This window comes from Neomonachus schauinslandi, chromosome 6 (genome assembly GCF_002201575.2).
Source record: "Neomonachus schauinslandi chromosome 6, ASM220157v2, whole genome shotgun sequence".
Classification (NCBI taxonomy): domain Eukaryota; kingdom Metazoa; phylum Chordata; class Mammalia; order Carnivora; family Phocidae; genus Neomonachus; species Neomonachus schauinslandi.
Window position 1 is genome coordinate 138,262,668 of NC_058408.1, and position 25,107 is coordinate 138,287,774.

The window sequence follows — 25,107 nt, forward strand, 5'->3', positions numbered from 1 at the left end:
TACATTCCCAGGACCTGTGTCATGAAATTTTTTAATGAAAGGAAAAATTCAAAATTAGAGAAAAATGATAAACAAAATTAATATCACTAATACTTGTGTTTACCCCCTTTTTTTTTTTAACTTCGGCTGACATAGCTGCCGCTTTCTGTTTACTCCTCCAGATCCACTTTCCACTCTTTCCTATCCCACCCTGTGCTTTGGGAAGATGACTATCATGGACCATATCAACAAGTTTCCTTGTGCTCCGAACTTCCAGTCAGCCAAAAGGCGGCACTAGGCAGATCAGAAGTATAGGCCACGAGTGAGATCTGGCTCCTCCAGAATCACAACAGGCTGGCTGAAGGCCAATGCTCAAGTCAGGCGCCCTCACTATACGATTAGCCCCTCCCAGTAGCACTACCTGTTCCCTCTCCTTATTCCTTTAGCTCAAGCACCCCAGGACCCTGCATTTTCCCTTTGGGCCCCCTAAATGTTGTCTATACCTTTTGTAAAGAGTCCTTTTATTAAATTTTCAAATCAGCAGTTTCTGTTTTCTGCCAGGACCCTGACTGTATGGCTGACAATTCCTAAAATCTAAAAATCTTAGCTCCCTTGCAAAAAGTAAGTAACCATATGCTAATTAATCATTTGATTTCCTGTATATGAAAAGCTTTCTAAAGTATTTCATTTAATGGGGTGCCTGGGTGGCTCAGTCAGTTAAGGGTCGGGTCATGATCTCAGGGTCCGGGGACTGAGCCTGTAGGCAAGGCTCCCTGCTCATCAGGGGATCTGCTTTTCCCTCTCCCTCTGCCCCTCCCCCCCGCTCGTTGCTCGCTCTCAAATAAATAAAATCTTTAAAAAAGAAAAAATAAAGTATTTCACTTAATAAAAAATACCTTATTGGACTAAGTGTAACATCTATACACTCTTAAAATTATTAATATAAGCTGGTACTCCATATTCTGAAGTTTTATGCAATGAAACTTTTACAGATAACCCTTCATTTAAGTACATTTAAATTCACAATTTGCAAATATGATGGAGCACATACTTATGTTATAAAAGATGGAACCTTAAACTTTAGGGATTTTCAACGGTATCTAGTGGTAAATGCCAACTAATACTATAACTGAATTGAAGACGGTATAATGTTGTGGGTTTTTTTGTTTTTGTTTTTTTTAAAAATTTTATTTATTTGACAAAGAGATAGCCAGAGCAGGAACACAAGCAGGGGGAGCGGGAGAGGGAGTAGCAGGCTTCCCGCAGAGCAGAGAGCCCGATGCGGGGCTCGATCCCAGGACCCTGGGATCATGACCTGAGCCGAAGGCAGGTGCTTAACGACTGAGCCATCCAGGCACCCCGAAGACGGTATAATGTCAAGATAATGTAGGAAAAGCTCCCAACTCTGATGAAAAGTTACTGACAAAGAATGTTTCATGAAGTTCTGGTACAGGTGATAAGCACATCTAGTTGACACTCAGAATACTATACATACAAATATTTTTAAAAATTGTCCAATTGAGATTTTTTTTCCTCACTGAAATAGCCTGCTAATTTTCAAGAGAAATTAAGGGAAACATTGGAATAGGAAGGTCAGAGATCCTTGAGGATTTCACAATGTAATTGTGGACAAGGACTGAGAAAATTGTACTGAACTGGTTAAAAGAATTAGCTATATTTTTTAGAGAGTTGAATAACTGTCCTTAAAAAAGGTAATTAATGGTAATGTCAACTTAAAAAGAAGTCAGGTTTCATAAGCTCATGCTTAGACAACATACTGGCTTTTAGAAACACGAAGAATAAGTTGTGGCTTCTGTCCCAGAAGAGCTCACTACCTAGTATGATCAACATACAAACAAAACATTTATACAACATCACATTAACAACATATATACATATAATATATAAAGAAATGTGCAAATGCCTAAAGATATAAAATAGCATGATTTTTTTGGAGGACACCAAGACATTTTGTAGGATTTATATTTGGTGTGTTGGTTGGACTGGTGAGTAAGTAGTTAAGAAGTAGACTGGTAGAGATCAAATCTTCAAACAAAGAAAGGCTTCTCTTATCATGCTAATGAGTTGAGATTTTATCCTATAGGCAATGGGAACCCAAAAGATTTATAAATTGGAACTTTTATTAAATGTCTGTTTTAGTAAGATAACTGGTGGCAGGATGGAAGCTTCACTGAAATTGAGAGATGAGAAGCAGAAAAACCAGAAGAGAGACAATTAAAATAGATAAACTATTACAAGGTTCTTGACTATAGCAGGGATGTCCTGTTACCCAGTCATCCATGAATCAGCTGCAATGGCATAACCTAGGGTGCTAAAAGTTCACTTTTCTAGGTCTCAACCCAGACCACGGCAGCACCTGCTTCCCAGAACTCCTGGGAGTATTAAACAAGATGATAAAGTAACTACTACTTAAGCTTCCATAAAAAGTCCATCTACTGTACAGATAAAGGAAGAAGAGCCGGTAAGTCTTCGGATTTGACCAGTTTAAGATGTTTATCGTTGACTTGGATGAACATAAAGCAAGCATGAATAAGATAATCAGTAAGATTCAACAGCCAGTTAAAATTAAGATAAAATGTAAGAAGTTCTGCTTCTTGAAATATGGCAGATAAACTATCCCCATTCAAAACACCAAAAGTTTTAGATGAGATACAACAAACACCCTTTTATTTTTTAAAGATTTATTTATGAGAGAGAGAGAGAGAGAGAGTGCGCGCACGCCTGCACACACATGCACGTGCGGGGGAGGAGGGGCAGATGGACAGGGAGAGAAGCAGACTCCCCACTGAGCCTGAAGCCCACTCAGGGCTCCATCCCACAATCCCATGTCCCTGAGACCACAACCTGAGCTGAAACCAACAGTCGGACACTCAACCAACTGAGCCACCCAGACACCCCACAAATATCCTTTTAATAAACAGTTGAGCTCACAAGAAAGTATGAGAAACTCCCCAGGGCCAAAGAAGCTAAGAGGAAGCAGGAATCCAGAATGGTATGCTAAGCCTGAACTCTTCATTGCCCTGTAGACATTTCCCAATACCAGGTCATGTGGGGGATAAAGGGAACATGCTGTAAAGACTCTGAGAATTTATAAGTCTACCACCCTCTTGTAAGCTTGAGGTTCAAATTCATTCCACCTATCTAGTCCAAGAAATGGAAAAATCTCAAGCTATAAAATTAAACTGGGGAATGTACTGTGTGTGCACGTGTATGTGTGCAAGTGCACACTCATGTTGGGAATCTATTCCTAAGTAAAATTTACCAGGTTTGGTGACTCTACGTGAAGGATAAACTAGTGTTCATTTTACTATTCTTTCACCTTTTTACAGGCTTGAAAACTCTCAAAAAATTGAGAGGAAAAGGTAGGGGTAAAAAGGAATGAAGCAGGTGTAGAAATATTTAAATGAAATAATCTCCAAAATCTACATAATAATACCCACCTCTTAGCATCATTGTGAAGACTAAATAAATTGTAAAGTGTTTTTTAAACATGGCCTGGCACATAGGTAAATCTCAATATATTAGCTATTATTAACAACTTCACCTAGATTCTTCATCTATATAAAGGGAACAGTAACATAATAGTGAATGCAACATGTTGCCATTTATTAAAAAGGAGTGGAATGGGAGGACGAAGTCCCAGGAGTACATACATGCTTGTCTGTGCAACAAACATTTTGGGAAGAATACACAAGAAACTTGCATCAATGGTTACTTCTGGGAAAGGGAAAAATGGAAGAAAAGGTTTTGAAGAAGACTCATTTTTTACTCTGTGAGTTGTTATTGTTTATATCCAACTACTATTTTGTGTTTATTCTAAAATATAATAAACTCCAAAAAATATATTGTTTAAAAAGCTTACCAGATGGTTCTAATCATCAGCTATTTTTGAGTCTACTAAAACTGACATCTTAAGGTCTCATCTCTTTCTCTTCAATTAGTACAAAAAGTTTGGGAACTAATAGCATAGGTTTTAAATGATCATGTTGAAAAGAATCAAAGAAGTAAAGGTCTCATGAGGATCATCTGTTTCCTAAAGTTCTTCCAGAAAGCTACCTATGATAGTAGCTTCAAGGTAGAAAGGACAGGATCCATCTCACTAACAGTGTTAGCAGTCAGTTAATACTTCCTGATTCAACTCACCATAAGGGCCAACAGTCAGGCATGGTGCTAGGAAATGAAGATGACTAAGATTCCATACTTAAGGAGCTCAGGGGAGCTTGGGTGGCTCAGTTGGTTGAGCATCTGCCTTTGGCTCAGGTCATGATCTCGGTCCTGCGATTGGGCCAACAGCCTCGGGCTCCCTGCTCAGCTGGGAGTCTGCTTCTCCCCTCTGTGCTACACACGCCCCCCACCCCCAGCTAGTGCGCCCACATGCAGCTCTGTCCCAATTGAAAAAAAAAAAAAAAAAGTCCGGTAATAATAATACAATGCTTAAAATGATCTCTTCTGAACTCCATATATACCAACTCAAAAAGATGATCAAGGTGTATTAAGTAGGAAAAAAAACCTAAAAAGATGCACAGTAAGATTTCAATCAAGTAGGAGAAATAAGTATATAAATACATACACATAAGCCTGTGTGATTTATACGTGTATATGTGGTAAAATACATAACCAAAATTATCAATAATTAGCCTTGGAACAAAAAATGGAATACCAGGGATTTGGGAGCAGGAAGAGAGAAGTACAAATGAAGGAGGATTTTCACTTTTTGTTCTATATACTTCCTTTATTTATTTTTATTTTTATTTTTTAAAGATTTTGTGTATTTATTTTGACAGAGAAAGAGAAAGCGCGCGCACACACAACCAGGGGGAGCAGCAGAGGGAGAGGCAGAAGCAGGCTCTCCGCTGAGCAGGGAGCCCGATGTGGGGCTCAATCCCAGGACCCTGGGATCATGACCTGAGCTGAAGGCAGACGCTTAACCCACTGAGCCACCCAGATGCCCCTGTATACTTCCTTAATTTACTAAAAATGTTTTTGTAGTTAGCATGTATTTATGTATTGCTTTAGCACTTTTAAAAAAGATAATTACCTATTCTTAAGATACCACTGACATGCAAAACAGTCTAACAGATTAGTTTATATTAAACAAGAAAGTCACCAGAATATAAAGTTAGTAATGATAATGATTTGAAAAATACCTGTTCCATTCGATGGGCCATCTCTTTATGCAACTGCTGAACTGCATTTTTAGCTGCAATGTCTTGAGCTACTAGTTTATCTTTGGAAGTTTTAACTTCTTTACTGAGTTCTTCTATTCTTGATTCTAACTGTAAAGAAAATTATTTCCAGATTATTTTTATAGCTATACCAAACAGACCACCAACACTTCAAATAAATATAAACAATGAAAGGGAACATAGAGAATGTAATGAATATACTTCAAAGAGAAATCAAAAGTAAATGTTAACAATGTTTCTAAATCTCATTAGAATTAAGGTAGTATAAAGCTGATACAGATTCTGATAAGATGTATATGGTAAGCTCTAGAACAATCACTAAGGAAATAACTCAAAAAAATATAGTGAAAATATGAAAGAAATTTAAATACTATTTACTTAATGCAAAAGAAAGCAGTGAGGGAGGGATAGAGGAACAAAACAAACATGAGACATAGAAAAGAATGGCAGACATAAATCTACTGTCAATAACATTAAATGAGATTGTATTAAATAATCATATCAAAAGCAGAGATCGTCAGACTGGAGTAAAAACACAAGATCCAACAATATAGACTGTAAGAAAAAGGATGGAAAAAGACACTGCAAGCAAATAACAACCATAAGAAAACAGGAGTGGCTATACTAATATACAAAATAAACTACAAAATAATGTTACCAGAGAGGAATATTTCATAATAATTAAATGGTCAATCTATAATAATTCTAAATATATATGCACCTAATAACATAGCACTAAAATACATGAACCAAAAACTGACAGAAATGAAGGAGGCAATTCATAGTTGGGAGACTTCAAAAGCTTTCAATAATGGACAGAATTAGATAGAAGATTAACAAGGAAATAGGAGACATGAGCAAAACTATAAAACAACTGGATCTAACACATCTATACAGCATTCCACCCAACAACTGGAGAATACACATGCTCATCAAGTGCACATGGAATGTTCTCTAGGACTGAATATATGCTAGGTCATAAAATAAACCTCAATAAACTTAAAAGATTGAAATCTTATAAAGTATGTTCTTCAACCATAAGGAAATGAAACTAGAATCAGTAGCAGCAAGAAATATCAGAAATTCACAAATATGTAAACATTAAACAACAAATTCAATAACCAATGGGAGAAATCACAAGGAAAGTTAGAAAATATGAAGAAATTAGAAATATAAAGATACAACATACCAAAACTTAGGGGATATATCTAAAGCAGTGCTTAGAAGGAAATTTATAGCTATAAACACCTATATTAAAAAAGAAGAAAGCTCTCAAATCAATAACCCAAACTTTCATTTTAAGGCACTGTAAAAAGAAAAAGCAAACTAAACCTAAAGCTGGCAAGAAGAAGGAAATAATAAGTATTAGAATGAAAATTAAATAGAAAATAGAAAAAACAGAGAATTCAACAAAATGGTTCTCTGAAAAGATTAACAAAATTGACAAACCTTTAGGTAAAAAAGAGGGTGGGGGGAGACTCAAATTACTAGAATGGAAATAAAAGAGGGACATACTGACCTTACAGAAATAAAAAAATTGGTCATTTTAACATGGATGAAATAAAAGGACAATTCCTAGAAAGACACAAACTACCCAAACTAGCTCAAGAAGAGAGAGAAAATCTGAGTAGACCTATAAGTAAAGAGATTTAATTAGTAAAAAAAAATAAACAAAAACCTACCAAGAAATATTCAAGCCCAGGAGACTACACAGATAAATTCTATCACGCATTTAAAGAATACCAATTCTTTTTTTTTTTTTTTTTAAGATTTTATTTATTTATTTGACAGAGACACACAGCGAGAGAGGGAACACAAGCAGGGGGAGTGGGAGAGGGGGAAGCAGGCTTCCCGCTGAGCAGGGAGCCCAATGTGGGGCTCGATCCCAGGACCCCGGGATCATGACCCGAGCCGAAGGCAGACTCTTAACAACTGAGCCACCCAGGCGCCCCTCAATTCTTTTTTTAAGACATTATTTTTAAGAAATCTCTATACCCAACATGGGGCTCAAACTCATGACCCCAAGATCAAGAGTCACATGCTACTGAGGCAGCCAGGTGCCTTGAATTAATACCAAATCAATTTTTCACAAACTCTTCCCCAAAAAAGAAGAAACACTTCCCAACTCATTCTATGGGGTATTACCCTGACACCAAAACCAAGAAATCACAAGAAAAAGAGCTGTAAGACCATATCTCTCATGAATATAGACAAAGTCTTGATCAATGGAAATTATAGTACTAGCAAAACAATCCCGCAATATATAAAAAGAATTATACACCATGACCCAAAGCTATTTATCCTAGCAATGCAAGGCCAGCGTAACATCCAGAAATCATTTAATGTAATGCACCATATCAACAGAACAAAAACACACAATCACTTTGATAAATGCAGAAAAAGCATTTCAACTCTTTCATGATAAAAACACAAAGTAGGAATAAAAAGGTACTTCTTCAACCTGACAAAGAGCATCTGTGAAAAACCCACAGGTAGCATTATAACTTAATGGTGATAGGCTGAATGCCTTTTCCCTAAGATCACGAACAAGAGAAGGATATCCATTCTTGCCACTTTTATTCAACACCATATTGGAGGGTCCAGACCAGGCAATTAGATAAGAAATGAAATAAAATGCACTTGGATTGGAAAGGAATAAGTAAAACTCTCTATTTGCAGATGACATGATCTTGTATACATAAAATCCTAAGGACTGACTACTAATGGATATGGGGTTTCACTGCGGGGGTGCGGGGTGGTGATAAAGTATTCTAAGACTGTGGTAAAGGTTGTACAACTAAAAACCATTAAACAGTACACTTTGAAATGGGTGAATTGCATGGTATTTAAACTATCTCAATAAAGCTGTTGAAAAAAACCCTAAATGTTAGCTTATAGAATATGCGTATTTTCCTTATAACAAAATTACCTAGAGTGACACAGTCCAATAGAATACAAGCCATATGTGTAATTTTAAGAAGCAAAATGTGAAATGAATATTAAACTTAATATATCCAAAATATTATCACTTTGATAATCAACTTGAAAAACTGACAGATTTTACTTTAGACCAAGTCTTCAAAATTAAGTACTTCATACCTACAGCGTTTCTTAATTTGGACTAGCCACCTTTCAAGTGCTCAAAGGCTTTATGTGGCTAGTGGCTGCCATATTGAAAGGTGGAGATCTAGAGATAAAACTAAGAAAAAAAAATCCTGCTATACTGGCTAGCAAAAGAAAGAAGAATCCAATTTTCTCTTTAATAAAGGCACAACCACTAACAAGCTTATGAAAAGAACAGCCGTGGTTCTCTCCCATATATTCAGTCTGAAGTTTCTGGTCACCAGCAATAACCTGCCTACCCAAATGTGTCTTCCATCCATTATTAAGCTTCCCTCGCATTTTAAAATTCTAAGTTTGGTTTACTGTGGTATAGCTCTAAAGCACGTAAAAATCAGGATTACGTAAAATTTACAAATACAATCACCCTCCAACCATGTCATGGTGCATTAAGTATACCAACACATAAGCAAGTGAAACTTGGTTTAATTTTTTATTATCAATTATTTATTGTGTTGTTTTTTTTCATTATATAGTTTTTGGTGAAGGATGAGACAAAAGGAAGGACTTTTAAGGCTAAAATGCTTCTAATCCTATCCACAGAAGAAAAAAAGCAGCTCAGAAAGATAAAGAGCAGCTCAGCTTTGCCACTAGTCTGAATATTCACTTTGTTGATCCATATATCAGAGTTCATGTTTAAAAAATTTTAAAAGGAAAGAAAATGAGGAAAGACAAACTGGGGAAGCCAGCTAGCCAGATAAAATCTGAAGCAGGAGAGCCAGTTTTCCAGTGTAGTACACCATAAGACTGAGAATGGAATCACCTTAAACGATAAGCTTAGAAATATTCTAATGCTAGATATAAACTTTAAGGTATATGTTGCTTCTTCTTTTAAGTGGTAGAAAGTCTGACTGCCAAATCAAATCTTTTTTCCTCAGATTTCTATTATATATAGAATATACTCACACATATCCTAGAAAAATACAAATTTACATAAGAGAAAAAAATCAGGCTATGATTCCCATTTCATAGAAAAGAATGCTTTACATACCAAGCAATCCTCTGCAATTAAAATACAATTTAGCTTACAGAACTTCAATTTATACACAAATTTTCAGGAATGTGTTTATTTTACAAATTGAAGTATAGTGTTTAAAGATTTTTGTCTTTTTACCTGTTTAATTGTACTCATATGCTGCTTCTCTGTTTCTGTTCTTTTTTTTTAGTTCTTCTCTTAAATTGTCTTTTTCTGAACAAATGTCTAAGATGAGCTCCTGATGCTTCTTATTTTCTTTAATTAACCTAAATATAAGAAGAGCAGTATAAGTAAAACATAATTAAAAACGGAGATGTGAAATAGGATGCTTGCAGATTATAGATACTTATGATCAATATATCAACATTCCTAAGTAGTCCTTTTGTAATGATATATTATGATTTATAAAACATTCTCTGGCAGTCAGGCTATTAACTTCTTCCTAGGAATCTGTATATTTAAAATCAACTGAAATATAATCAGATAAAGAAAATCACACTCTTTTTTAAGTTTACCACTTTGGGTATCTCAGCTATGCATGTCATCCCTTCAGTATTTGAACTCCTCCAGGCCAGTGTTTTCTCAATCTGAGGCAAAGCCCTTCCAGGCATTTGCCTGGAGACATTTTTGGTTGCCACAACAGGGGTGGGGCTTGCTACTGGATTCTTTTGGGTGGAGGTCAGGGATGTTGCTAAACATTTTACAATGCACAGTACAGTCCCACCACCACCAAAGAATGATATACCCCCAAATGTCAACAATGCTGAGGGTGAAAAATCTTGCTTTAGATTTTAAGAATATTTCAATGATATTCTAATAATAGTTACAGAAGAAATTTAAAAAATATATAAAACAAAATATAAAAGTTCAAGCAGAAATTTCATTTTGAGTCCCCTAGAAAAATACAAATAAAGCCTTAAAAATTACCTGTGAAGTCTTCAGAACTATAAAATATGACACCTAACAAGGTTAACAGCTAATATTTTGGGATTACTAATAGCAATAGCTATTAACACTTACTTCACAATATTTACTAAGTTTAAGTGCATTATTTAATATTCAGGTTTATGAAATTAGTAAGTCTATGAAATTATCTGTTTTATGAATTAAAAAAAAAAAAAAAAAAACTTGAAGCCCAGCACTTGTTCCAGGTCACACAGCTAGTAAGTGGTTGAACTGAGACTTAGACCTAGGTCTAGCTCCATAGCCTAGGCCTTTCTCCTACTTTGAAGATCATAGACAAATGCTTACTGGGTACCTACTATGTACCTATACTCTTCTGTGTGTTGAAGTATGTCAGCAAACCATCCCTGCCCTCATGGTGTTTACATTCAAAGGGAAAAAATGAAAATAAACATAATAAAGTATCAGGCAGTAATCATGTCCTATTAAGAAAACTAAAGGACGGCAAGAAGACAGAGAGTGACTTGAGCAGTGATTTTATTTTTTTAGAAGATTTATTTATTTATTTGAGAGAGAGAGAGCACGTGCGAGCATGGTCGGGGCGGGGCGCACGCAGAGGGAGAGAATCTCCAGCTGACACCCCATTGAGCACAGAGCCCGACAATAGGCTAGACCTTACCACCCTGAGATCACCAGAAGCCAAAGTCAGGTGCTCAAGCGACTGAGCCACCCAGGTGCCCCTTGAGCAGTGCATTTAGATAAGGTAGTCAGGGTGGGCCTCTCTGAGGAACACAGGACCACAGCGAGGAAGCAAATCATGCAAATGTTTGGGAAGGAGAAAAATGCAGCATGCAAGTTTATTCTTTTTGGCACAGTGGTTTAACTTAGATTATTTGATTCCGTGTACACTCAAGTTGTTGCAGAAAACTACCTGCAGCATAAGAATCCTAGCTGTAGAGTTCACAAGTAAGCAATTTAGAGAGGCAGCAAACCCTCAAATTGTCACATCCAATGCACAACTAACGGTTCTTAATTAAGAATTCCGGTTGGGACCTTGGACAACTCACTGTTAGAAAATAGAGCAATGGATGTATATACAAAGACAACTGGAAATAGATGCATTCATGAAAATTTAAGCCAAAGGAACTGAAAGGCAGTTTTCTTTATAGAATATTAAACGAAGGCAAAAGAAAAAAAATATTAGTGTTCTAGAGCTAACCTGAGTCACAATTATGCTATTATGTGTATAACAAAAGATTAACTTATTTAAAATAGTATCTAATATTTTTATAACGCCTTAATGTCTATAAAACAATTCCGTCAGGTATCGTCCCCTTCACAGAGATGACAAATTTTGATTTAGAGAGGTTGATATGAACAAATCAGAATTTGCAAGTGCAAGTGGGAATCTTCCAACTGCAGGCTTCTGACCAGTCCAGTCTACCATGCTGCCACAGTTCTGACAGGATGGGGTAAAAAAGAATTTTCTATTGTATTCCTAATATCTTTAGATAATGTTAACAACTTCTAACTAGTTCATTTCAGATAACCACATTGAAAAACCTTCTGAAGCCAGACTAACTAGGCTCAGATTTTAACTGAGGCATTTACTAGCATGTGACCTTGAGCAAGTTCCTTAATCTCTCTGTGCTTTAGGTACCTCATCTGTAAAATGGGAGTAATAGTTCATACCATAGAGGACTGTTCTGATACCATGAATATATATAAAGTGCCTGGCACATAATTAACAGCATATAAGTATTTGCTATTATTTAATGTATAACATCTTAGAATTTACAAGAGAGGCATTAAAGTGATGAGTCCAGATCTAAGGTAAGTGGGAAGAGGCATCAAGGACAATCTCAAAAAAAAAAAAAAAAAAGTTCTGAAAGAACAGGTACAGATAGGAAAATGAGGAAGTTACCCTCAAAAACCAAAGTGGTAAAAGCACTAATGGTCTAAGTTCAAAATCACATAGTTCATTCATAATAGCAGCATTCCAGCAAGGATATGAATAAAAGTAGCAGCCATTAATTTTGGAGTAGTATTAAGGGCTTTGAGTCTCAAGAGATATTTGTACACTCATGTTCACAGTATTATTAATAGTCAAAATGTGGAAGCAACCCAAACGTCCATTGACAGATGAATGGAAAAGCAAAATATGGTATATACATACAATAAAATGTTATTCACCCTTAAAAAGGCATTTCTGATAGATGCTACAACATGGATAACCCTTGAGGACATCTGCTAAGTGAAATAAACCAGTTGCAAAAAGACAAATACTATGATTGCACTTTATATAAAGTAACAAGAGGAAACTCTAGAAAAAGAAAGTAAAACAGTGGTTGTCAGGGGCTGATGGCAGGGGAATAGGTAGTTGTTTAATGGGTAGGGAGTTTCAGATTTGCAAGATGAAAAAGCTATGCAGATTGGTTGCACAACAATGTGAATAAACCTAACACTACTGAACTGTACACTTAAAAACAGTTAAGATGGTAAATTTTATGTGTATTTTGTCACAATCTAAAATAAAAACAAAAAATAGAAAAAAGGAAGAGTTCTGGATGCTTAAGAGATTAAAGTTCACTGGATAAACCAATGAAGGGTAAGCTGGTTTGGGGAAGACTGATTCACTGAGTAAGAAAATCTAGAAGAGTAAACAGTAGAAGCAAGGAGATCATTAAAAGCCAGTTACAGGGGCGCCTAGGTGGCTCAGTTGGTTAAGCAACTATCTTTGGCTCACGTCATGATCCCAGGGTCCTGCGATGGGGTCCCGCATCGGGCTCCCTGCTCAACGACGAGCCTGCTTCTCCCTCTCCCTCTGCCTGCCTCTCCCCCTGCTTGTGCTCTCTATCTCTCTCTGTCTCAAATAAATCTTAAAAAAAAAAAAAAGCCAGTTACATATCTAGCAATAGTTGGATTATGGTATATTTTCTTCTGTCACCCTCCTCTAGTATAGAGACTTCCTCCTCCGCTTTCTCTACATACATACCTCCCATTCCAAATTTTTTTTTAAGTATCATTTAAAAAAAAGAGAATCAATCTGTATTTTAGTGAAGGCTAGCATGTTTTATTTTCCTTTCTTAAACGTTATAAAAAACTACCCAGGGGCACCTGGGTGGCTCAGTTAAATGTCTGCCTTTGGCTCAGGTCATGATCCTGGGGTCGTAGGATCTGCTCCCTGCTCAGCGGGGAGCCTGTTTCTCCCTCTCCTCCCTGCTCAAGCTCTAATAATAAATAAAATCTTAAAAGAAAAAAAAGACTACCTAAACATTTGCAACACTTAGATATAAAAATCTAGAATAAAAATACAGGATGATATAACACCATTAGAAAAGGATAAAATAAAACTATCATTAATATAGAAATTAACTTCAAAAATCCAAGGGAAGTCTAAAAATGTGTTAATTACTGATAACCAACTCTTCTCTAAATTTTAATTTTTAAAACCAATGAATTTACAATGGAAATTTTAAGAAAATCTTTTTGAATTTTAAGACTTCTCATTTTCTTTTGAATTTCTTATAGTTTTGACAATATTATGCTCTACATTCTTTCAAAACTGAAAAACTTGAGTTGTCTTTATAAATATTTCTAGATCTTTAATGAACTCACATTAGTATTTATTCTTTTAGGCATATATTAAATAACTAGACAAACTTGACATTTGCTCAATTATTCAGTAAATACATTATTTGTTGATCAACTACAACAGGCATGTCTATTGTGGAATTAAGAATGGACAAGATGAGGGGCGCCTGGGTGGCTGTTGGTTAAGCGACTGCCTTCGGCTCAGGTCATGATCCTGGAGTCCCAGGATCAAGTCCCGCATCGGGCTCCCTGCTCGGCAGGGAGTCTGCTTCTCCCTCTGACCCTCCCCCCTCTCATGCTCTCTCTCAAAAAAAAAAAAAAAAAAAAAAAAAAGAATGGACAAGATGATACCTTTCTTTTAAGAATTCAATCTTTAATCCCGGCAGGGGGAGAAAACCCCAAAAAATTAAAAACTTACTTCTTTATGGTGTGCTCTTGCTGTAAATACTTCTCTTGTACACACTTTTCAAACATAACTAATGCATGTTCTCCCTTATTCATTCCATTTGGTACTCGGTGTTCTTCCACAAACTCCGTAGATAAGAGCTCAGATTCGATTTCTTCCAACAAATCCTCTGACGCTGAAACGTTCTTTATTTTTGAAATAAGTTTTTTGGTGCAGTCTGTATCGTAGGGACTTTCTGAATAAGTCTTTTGATTCGCTGCTTCTGTAAATGTAGATGACCTTAATTCCGCCAATATTTGTGTTACTGTCTGTTCCGTTTCATTTGTTTTTGAAATTTGCTTTGTCAAATCTCCACCAGGAAAATTACCTACTTGTTCAGAATTTTCTGGGCATATGTCTGCTTTAGCACAAGAATCCTCACCTCCACCATGATCCTGAATACAATTTTCCTGTGCTTCAATTTGATTATGTTCATTAGGCTGACATGACGTTTTATCAAAGTTTAATGACGACAGTTTAGACTCATTTTCTAAGCTGCTGCTTTCATCAACAGAAAACGAGTTGCAGAAGTCTTCCTTTAATTCAAATATTTTCCCAATATTTTTATCAGAGGAAATGGAAGCTATATTCTCTGTCTCTGACATGCTGATTGACACCACTTCACTCTGCATTTCTTCAAATCTGTTCCTGATCTTCGTTTTACATCTAAAAAAGTCAAAACATCAAAATTTAAAAAAATAAAGTTTTTTAAACCAAGACCTCATATGTATTTGCACAAACTCCATGATGTGGAATAACTGAGGCCACAAATTTTACCACTAGTAACTCTTTTAAAAGACTTTCTTTGGCGGGGGGTGGGGGAGAACAAAAACCAAATAGGACAGACAATCCAAGTGTGCTGCTATCAGTAGGGTCCTACAAAGTCCTACTCTTTCCTCCTTTAATTCATTCACACAACTTCACTTCAGCTGCAGTTTGGCATTCCTTAGTCACCCCCATAAGATGTTGGGTATGAAATATCTACAGTTTAAGTTGTTAGAATTCAACTGTTTAGAATTCTTCAGTCCATGAGGGGGAAAAGACCATTTCAAGAATCTATAAGAAAATATTGGGGAAATAAGATAGCAGTGGAAACACTAGAAGAGAAAGATTATAAAACACATTAATGATGATAAAAATTTACTAAGAAGGAAAACTAAATAAAAAAACACAACTATCTATAGCCCAGGCACCTAAAGCTGAGCTAAAATAAGTCTGGGTGTTAAAGATCCCTGACACGAATTTGTTTTCCATCCAGGCAAAAATCCAAGAAGTACCATGGTATCTCCAAACATTCTCATCAAGAATAAACAATGTTCAGTGCAACTCAAATGGAGCCCATATGCACTGCCCAGCTCATAAAGGAAACACTGATTAATTCAACAACTAGAATACATTTTTATGCTGTTTATTATGATGGTTGCTATTTTAGCTATTTTCTGAAAATTAGTCAACTTCAAAAATTATCCTAAGACAGATAAATATAAAATATTCCAGCAATCTTGATGAAAAAGACTTGTCATCTTCATCACACATCAACAAAGCACCTATAGGGTTGATGAGTTATCAGTGTCATATAAGGTTGGATAAAAAAGGGGGCAAATCAGAGCTTTGACAAACTAGAAAAGAAATAATTTCAGATGGAAGGTGTACTTATGGAAAATAAAACAAATATAAAATTTTTGAATAGAAAGATAGATGTTTTTATTGGTCTGTGATAAAAGTCCTGGCTGGGGGGGGGGGTGAAAAAGGGTAAGAGAAGACTGTCAGAATCCTCAGAATGATATGCAGAAGTGAATTTTATGACAATAAATCATGATAGACTTGTATACTTTATTATACTATAGTTTCTAGCACACAGTAGATTCTCGGGTATTGAATTAAAGTACAGAAGTGGTAGGATAAAACTAGTATTTGAGGAACATTATTCTAGGAATGCAGAAAATGGGGAAGAATAATTCTAAGAAAGGAAGTATATAGACTTCCTCCTCTGCTTTCTCTCCCTTTGGGCCATCAACTAGTATAGACATTGACCTTAACACTACAAATTACTATCTATATAACATATTTCCAAACAACCAAATAGAAATTATCATTATCAGGGCGCCTGGGTAGCTCAGTTGCTTAAGCGACTGCCTTCAGCTCAGGTCATGATCCTGGAGTCCCAGGATTGAGCCCCGCATCGGGCTCCCTGCTCAGCGGGGAACCTGCTTCTCCCTCTGACCCTCCCCCATCTCGTGTTCTCTCTCTCATTCTCTCTCTCAAATAAATAAAATCTTTAAAAAAAAAAAAAGGAAATTATCATTATCTTGCTGCATATGTTATGTTATATACAAGACAAAGCCCCTACTAGTATTAAAGGCTTGGTTTAGACAATACAAATTAATGAAGTTAATAAAAGGCCTCATAAGCACACTGTATCCCAAAATCAAGGACAAAGTAAAGTAATTCTCAGATAGGGGTATTAGATTATATAGTTCTCCCTAAAGTAAGTCACTTTAAGATACAACTTGTGAATGTGTTGAATTTGAAATCTTAATTTAGAAATCTAAAAATGGTTTTAAACATCATAACCAATGTTAATAGCAACAGACCAAAATAGATAATCTATTTAAATGAGAATATATAAAGGGATTATGACTCTCCAGCATAAAGCAAGTAAGAAGAAACTATCATTAGAGAATGTGTGCCATGCTTTGTCAAGAGAAAAGCATCAATTGTAAAGAATTATCTTTTTATCCAGCTTTCATATTCTCCACAATTCACTCTTCAACTTTATTTTCCCTCCTAGAATTCAACCACTTTGATAATTTGAACCAACAACTCCTGATATCCACATTAGTTACTTTCAGTCTTGTGTTCTTGAGTTACAGATAACAAATTACCTGCTTGCCTTCACTCTATGTCCATATGAAAATCTTCACCTGAATACAGACATTTTGAATGGATGTTCCACGATAACCTCAAACTCAAAATGGCATAAATCCCAAAGCAAATCATAGCTCCTATAATTGAGCACTCCCAGTGAATCCTTTCTATTTCTGTCAATGGTATCATTTTTTTTTTTTTAAGATTTTATTTATTTACTTGACAGAGAGAGCACAAGTGGGGCAGAGTGGTAGACAGAGGGAAAGGGAGAAGCAGGCTCCCCACTGAGCAAAAGAGCCCGACGTGGGGTTGATCCCAGGACCCTGGGATCATGACCTGAGCCGAAGGCAGATGCTTAACCGACTGAGCCACCCAGGCGCTCCAATGGTATTATTTTTCTTAGTCATGACTCCTTCCTTCCTTTGCCCTCATATTCTTTTACCAATTTCATGTCTCCAATTATACCCTCCTTTCTACTGCCACTGTCCCCTACCTGTAACCCAATCCAGGTGTAATCACTTCATACCTGTAACACTTAAAATGTTGGTTTCTCAATCTTACTCCATGATATGAGCAAGTGACTTGAGACAGCACCAGGTCAAGTGTCACCCAATTCAGAGAAGGGGTTGAAGTGTGTACTACTATGGCTCTGCCAAGAGGGAACAGGAGATGCCCTATGAAGTGGGCTGGTCCTCGATAGCACAGGGGACCAGGGAGCTACAACACTGCCCCTAAAAAATCCACACACTACCTCCACAGAGACCTCCACCAAATGCAACCACACGAATCAGACTGAGGCCAGGGCTATCTCTTCCCTCTTTAGAGGTTCCTGTAATAAGAATTCTGCTTCCACTGGCTGGTCTTCTTCCCCCAACTCCAAAAGGGCTAGCTAGAGAAAAAAAGAAAGGACATATTTTAGAGCCAAATTACCTCTTCTTTAATCCAAGCAGCTGGGAATTAACACTTTCAACCTTTCTTCAGGTAGAACAAGGAGTTTGTGATTAATGTTTTTTGTTGCTTGTTTTTTTTTTAAATGATTGAAACCTGTCTTAATTTCTGGAATAAGTTTTCTCTAGTAATCAAAAGTGGCAGAAAGATATGACATCTAATTAGTACATTATTAGGGGACTATATTTCAGAGGGAAGTGGAAAGGATGGGGGCGTTTTACACAGTACGATGGGAGACCCAATAAGGAAAAACTAAAACCATTTTATGTTTACACTTCAGAGTTGCAATTCCTCAGTAAACCAATCATACTACTTTCCCAGTCTTCTCTCTCAACACATTCCTAAAATCCTAGGACTTTGCTATAATCTGCCAGTCCCTGACCAGTCTACTCAAGATTCCTCCAATCTGCACATTAACATTTCCATGGCTTTGCTCCCATCTAGAATGTCCTTCTCTTCAGTCTATCCAAAGCCTAATTATACTTAAAGGTCCAATTTTAACACCTCATCTTCCTCCAAATTTTCTCATTGTAAGTACAAAAATACTCTCATGTAAATGAAAACATACTGCATTTACACTCATTAAGCACACAGTCACAGCCTTCCCTGTGACACTTCTGAACAGTCTTTTAAATGACCTCTGTACTGGCAAGGGGGAACATCACTCTGAACTGAATCAAACCTCTTAAATCTCCAGCAATAATGATAATAAATCAACAAATATATTCTCTACTACATTTGCATTCATTCTTGCAAATATTAAATGCTTTTCAGTTCTCAATGAGGGTGGGGTCCACTGGGTTTACAATGATCTGAGACTTGTAATGTGCAGAACAATAAAAGCTTGTCTCATTCTGAATATTCGTCTAGGTTAAAAAAAAAAAAAAAAACAATAAGCCCGTGTTTATGATTACCTCAGCTTAGACTGTTTTATATATTATCCTTTTGTAAATTAAAGAAAACTAAGTTTAACTTCAAAAGACAAGTACTTTCTATACTGTTGATCAGTAATATGCCCCTGACCTTTGAAAAAGTCTTCACATAAATTGACATCTGGTAACCACTTAGCTTGCAAACTGAGTTTTCTGATGCTCAAATGAATACTAGTTGGACACAAAAGGAAAAGGAGATGGGTTAAGGAAAATCTATGTGTATATATGCAACAAAGTCATCATCAAAGATTAAGTAACTGCAAAAGACTGGGGGGGGGGGGGCGGAGAGGCACCACAATGAGTTTGATTATATCCATAATTAACCAGGTAAAAAGAGGGGGAAAAAAAACAGTGAGCTGAGTCCTCTTGTGGGCCTCCAGCTGGCCATACAGATGTGGGCCAGTCTGGTTGTGTCCAAGTTTTTTCTCTGGGGGACAGGAGTTGTCATCAAAATTACTGAGGATCCAATAGCCTAAGAGTAGTTTAAAGGGACAGGATATAAAACTAGACATTTGTTTACAAGATTGTTTTAAAAAGAAGCTTATACAAATCAAATCCATACTCACATATAAAGATACAGATTACATCAATTCCTTTTTTGAGGTTAAAAAAAATACAGGTTATTTGACTTTTTAGCAACTCTTACTCATTAGAGGAAAATACTATATTTAAAACTTAACAGTCACAAAATTCCTCTCAGTTTAAGCACTTTTTTTCAGAGTTGTTTCTGACACAGTACTACAGGACCAATTCACACTTCAGTATCAGAGAAGTGAGAACTGGTTTCGCTCTTACTGGAGCTCATCAGCTGTAGGCAACTGGTCAAGAAACATTTTTTATTTGCCTTAAAGCCAATCATTATCCTCCTCTGTTTTATTTCTTAATGCAAGAACTCATATTTCTACCAAATTATTTCCATATTAAGAGCCTTACAAATAAAAACACTGTCTTTAACAGCTTTTAGTACAATTACCTTTTTTCTTAGTAATTAGCAGTATAAACAATAAAAAAAAACAGGCTTACTCAATAAACTGCAAATACAAATGAATCCAATCCACAGATATTTGGCAACAGGTTATCAAACAAACAAGCCTCATAGAAAAGTACCAAGTTACAAATACATTTCTGAACTATTAATTAATACACCAAACATGTACTGCTCATATTATGTGCAGGCACTGTTCTATGCGTTGGGAACACAACAGTAGAGAAAACACGCATCCGTTAGGGAGTTTACGTTCGGGTATAGTGGACCAATATATATAAAAGCTCTATGTTAAAAAAAAAAAAAAAAAAGCTCCATCTTAAATCTTTTACTCTTTGTGTTTACAGCATTTTAATATGAACATCTGTCTGTGTTCCCCCTGAAGCTATGTAAGATACACATAAATGTTTTAAATCCAACAGAAAAATCTGGCTCAGTTCAGCATAAATATTATTTACAACAAACAACAAATTTTTAAGTTACAAACTATACCATATGAATCTCAAACACCACCTGTATATTTCTTAAAATCATGTCCACTAAGACAAGCAAGTTGAGTCTGTGAGAGCACTCCTGTTCTTCACTATAATGGTTAACTGTCCTTTGTAGGCCAAGCACATTAAAAAGGTTTTTCACATATTCCCCAAATAAACTTTAAAAGCAGCATGAACAAAAGAATAATTTATCTGACCAGTTCTAACAAGGTTCTGATATGGCAATTAAAATCAGAAGCAATAAATTACATCAAAAATGCATCCATAGTCCAACATAATCTGATCACAATCCCAAGTAAGTGATTTTTGATGGAGGTTAGCTTTAAAATACAAACACATTCCTGGATAAAGTTTTTAAACATAGTTTTAAACTAATAGAAAGGAACCTGTGTAAGAAACATGAAAACTGGGACGCCTGGTTGGCTCAGTCGTTAAGCATTTGCCTTTGGCTCAGGTCATGATCCCAGGGTCCTGGGATCGAGCCCCGCATTGGGATCCCTGCTCCACAGGAGGCCTGCTTCTCCCTCTCCCACTCCCCCTGCTTGTGTTCCCTCTCTCTCGCTGTGTCTCTCTGTCAAATAAAATCTTAAAAAAAAAAAAACATGAAAACTTTGTTTCACATGATGAAAATACCAGACACTGAAGTTAACAGGTGAATTTATGCAAATCAGATTAAAAACTAAAAAAAAGACTAAGCTAGCAATTTCAAAGAACTCTAAATTCTATCAAAAGGGAGAAATATTTTGTATGGTACTCACATTCTAATTAAGTTTGTAGGTAAAATTTAACCTTAATGAGTTTCCTTTTTGTGAAACATACCACTAGATTTTAAAAGTTGCCTTTATCCTACCAGTTAAAAGAGTATGAAGCCAAGGTCAATTACCCCTGTGGGGGTTTGTTTAGCTTTGCACCTAAGACTCAGGGCAGAGTAATTTTTACAGTTATGTGCATTACATTACAAAAAGAGATGTCAGAAAGACAGACTCAAGGGGTGCCTGGGTGGTGCCGTTGGTTGAGTGGCTCTTGGTTTCAGCTCAGGTTGTAATCTCAGAGTCCTGAGATCAAGCCCTGCATGGGGCTCCACACTCAGTGCTGGAATCGGCTTGAGATTCTCTCCCCCACTCCCTTTGCCCCTCACATTCCTGTGCTTGCTTGCTTGCTCCCTCGTGCTCTCTCTCCTAATAATCAATTAACCAATCAATCGTAAAAAAAAAAAAAAAACCTCAGGGCAACAGATGCAGCAGGAGTCCCTCCCCAAATAGTACCAAATCCTGTGACAGGATAACAAGAGAAAGAGAAATTATGGCCCATCAGGATTCCAGGAAAAAGAGGTAAGTGGCCATACCATCTATCACATTATCAAGTTATCTGTCATATTATCAGTTTACTCTTAGACAATGCAATTTTATAACTCTATTAAGTTTTAAAGCAAAAAGTTATTAATACAAAAATCTTATTTTGAAGCTATCTGTAGAGCACTCACTATATAAACTTTAATGAGTCTCAGGAAATACAAAAAGTATTTTTGTCTAATATTTTCCCAAATCTGAAAATTAAAAGAAAAAAAAAAGATTGACCTATAGTTTCCTTTTCAAAAAGGAAGACTAATAAAAAAATTAAAGGTAAGTTGTAAGTCTGCCTTCTATTAAGGGGTTCTGGTTAATGTTTAAATTTTGAAACCTTACCTTTGGCCTGCGTTCAGTTAATATGGTATGATACAGTTTACCAAAAACATTATTCATTAGTACTTACTACATAATCATCCCTACAGCAGACTATCAGTTCATGTCTAATGACAAATATACTCACAATCCAATCAATACTTTCTTTGGTGGGTTTAATTTTGACTTTGTGTCTATTGTCCCTTCATGTCAATATTTTTCCTTTTGTTTACTTAGTCCAAATAGATTTTTTAAATATCAGTAGCTAAAAAAGTTCAAGAAGTCTGAAAAAATATAAGATTAGAGGGTTATTTGTAAATTTAAATGATCTATCCTCCTACTGTTGCCCTGAAACACTAAATATAACATTTACAATACCCTAAGCCTAGTGAATGTTTGAGAAATTCAAGAATCAGCTTTATTTTTTTAAAGATTTTATTTATTTGAGAGAGCATGAGCACAAGCTGGGGGAGGGGCAGATGGAGAGGAAGAGGGAGAAGCAGAGTCCTGCCTGAGTAGTGACCTCCAGGCTGCCTTAATCTCAGGACCCTGAGATCATGTCCTAGCATAAATCAGACACTTAGCTGACTTAGCCACCCAGGTGCCCCTTGGCTTTATTATTTAAAGCCAGAAATAAGGGATAAAAGAAAAACCTAAATTTTATTGAAAGAAAAAAAGCAGAACTTGAGGTCAAGGATTCTTTCACATGAAATTGTTAGATGAATTTGGAAAACTAATACAGATTACTAGTCATTCTTCAAAGGGAAAGATGATTTTTCTAATTTCTAAAAGAGGCTGCTTTGACCTATTAATCTCTTCATTAAGAGTATTCTGTACTGTTTTACCCCACTTGCTGATGTCAGCATATAGATGTAAATAGACGTTTTTAAACTGAATATACTAAGAAATTGCCATCAGCTATGCTATCATTGAATAGTACTAAAGGACAACTCTTGCATTTACGGGTGAAGGAACTAAAAGATCACAGAGTAGTTACTGTGCTATACCACTCCTTTCAGGTTAGCAGTAAGACTCTGAAATACCAATGACATCCTCTGGAACCTTCACTGTTTAAAGAAATCTCTAGGTTTATATGCTGGTATTCTGAATTTGACAAGGTTTCAAAAATAATAACATCAACATAAAAACAATCCATGCATTTCCAGGGAAAAACACAGACATAAACACAAGCCAGGCATTTCCAGGTATTCTTGAGTATATGTTTGCCTACTACAATGCAAAAAGGAGTTTTAATTCTTTGTAAGATTTGTGAACTACTCAATACCTTTACTGATTTTAAATAAAATTAAGAGGCCAATCATCACTTTTCTATTTTTGCAATGATGAATAAAATTTGAAAACTAGCTGTACAGAGAAGAGACTTTATTCACAAGGAGATAGTTCAGTTTCACCGTGAATGTCTCTTGAACTTTAATCTTTCCCACAAGATGAACTCCGCAAATATGAAGGTGTAGTTTGTAGTTAGGAAGGCTACACCCACAATTTGCATACCTACACACTAAATCTTTTTTTTTTAATGACTACCAGCACACCTTTTGAAATACTGTTCCACTGACTTACTGCACACTTTTCTTACAAAAACTTCCAGCCTATCATTTAGGAAGAAGTAAAAACGCTAGGCGTCAAGGAACAACACAAACACACACACGAAGAAAACTGCCAAATGCCTGGCACTATATACACCATTATTTTTACTATACTAATCCTCACAGGTAACAAAACTATCAAGTGAAAGAGGCAGATTCTAATCCAGATGCTCCGACTCTAAATTCAGGCCTTTTTAAACAAAACGAAGATGTGAATATTAGCTACAGTTGTTAAATTGCTAACAGCTAAGCATTAATTACACCTGCGCTATCCCCAGTCTTGCTGCTGGGGGAAACGTAAAAGAGGCTTTCCCATGTTACAAGTTTGATTGACACAAATTTGAAATATCCTTACCAGCCAAGGTTTATCAAATGCCTGACGCCCTTGGAAAAAAGGCAACATAAAAACCAATAATAGTATCTCTCAAAACCAAAATCCCAAAGAACCATCTTTAAGTTACTTAAAATCACAGTAACGGAAGAGTTGGTAAGACGGCAAAAAGTCGCCACAACAGTAAACATAAAACAGTCAACTTGAAAACGGAAAGAGAAATAGGCAACTGAGTGAAAAATAGCCGAGCAAGTGGGACTTAGCTGCAGTTCGCGCTGGGAGATCAGGCAATCGGCCCAAATTAAGCTGCTCTCCAAGCACCGCTCCGGAGGCGCGGCCCCCGATCCCCGCAGATCCCTCGGCCGCCTCCTCTCCAGTCGGCCCGGGACCCAGGGAACAAGGCAGGGAGAGGGAGGGATTCCTAACTCCGTCCCCCAGCGCTCGCCGGCCTCCACTGCCCGCGAGAGAGGCCAGGCGGAGAGCCGACCCAGGACCTGCAGAACCGCGGGGGAGGTGGGCAGTCCCTCCGCGCCGCCACCGCGACTGCGGTCGGCTCCGGGCGCCCGTCAAGCACTCACCCCACTTCTCCGAGCTTCAGGCCGCACCCCTAACGAGGCCGCTGAAGCTACGGCTCAGGGCCTAATTTCTCCATAGCGGGGTCCAGCAGACCAGGAGGTGGGGGGGGGAACAGCGACCAGGGACAAGCCCGACACCACGCTCCCTCCGCCACGGCTTCCCCAAACCCCCGCGGAGCTGACACATCAACAAAGATGGCGGCGACGCTGAATCCGGCCCCACTACAGCTGAGGGGGTGGGGCTCCCTGGAGGAGCCAATCAGCGAGGCGCGGGCGGTGTGACGCGACGCACCTTGGAGCCAGTGTAACCTGTCTGCGGTGGGCGGGGCCGGGGCCGCACCGCCTCCTGCCCCCGTAGGGCCCAGCCGGGCGCTCACATTCGCTGGGCACCTACGCCTCGACTGAGTCGGCTAGCCAGCAATCCTGCTAGTCCCGTCCTGTCTCTCACGCCACTCCCACCCTAAGCCTGTTCTTTCTGTAGG

General features: G+C 37.2%; 1 protein-coding gene across 1 annotated transcript in view; it reads right to left on the reverse strand.

Moving 5' to 3' along the window:
* The window catches only part of CCDC186 (coiled-coil domain containing 186), a 43,958-nt gene extending 19,141 nt beyond the window's left edge, over positions 1–24,817 (reverse strand). The window contains 5 exon segments of the mRNA XM_021699879.1: positions 5,148–5,276; positions 9,421–9,468; positions 9,470–9,548; positions 14,198–14,890; positions 24,629–24,817. Of these exon segments, the coding sequence (XP_021555554.1) occupies positions 5,148–5,276; positions 9,421–9,468; positions 9,470–9,548; positions 14,198–14,856 (915 nt within the window). The 5' untranslated portion in view covers positions 14,857–14,890; positions 24,629–24,817.
* Between the last annotated feature and the right edge of the window lie 290 nt (positions 24,818–25,107).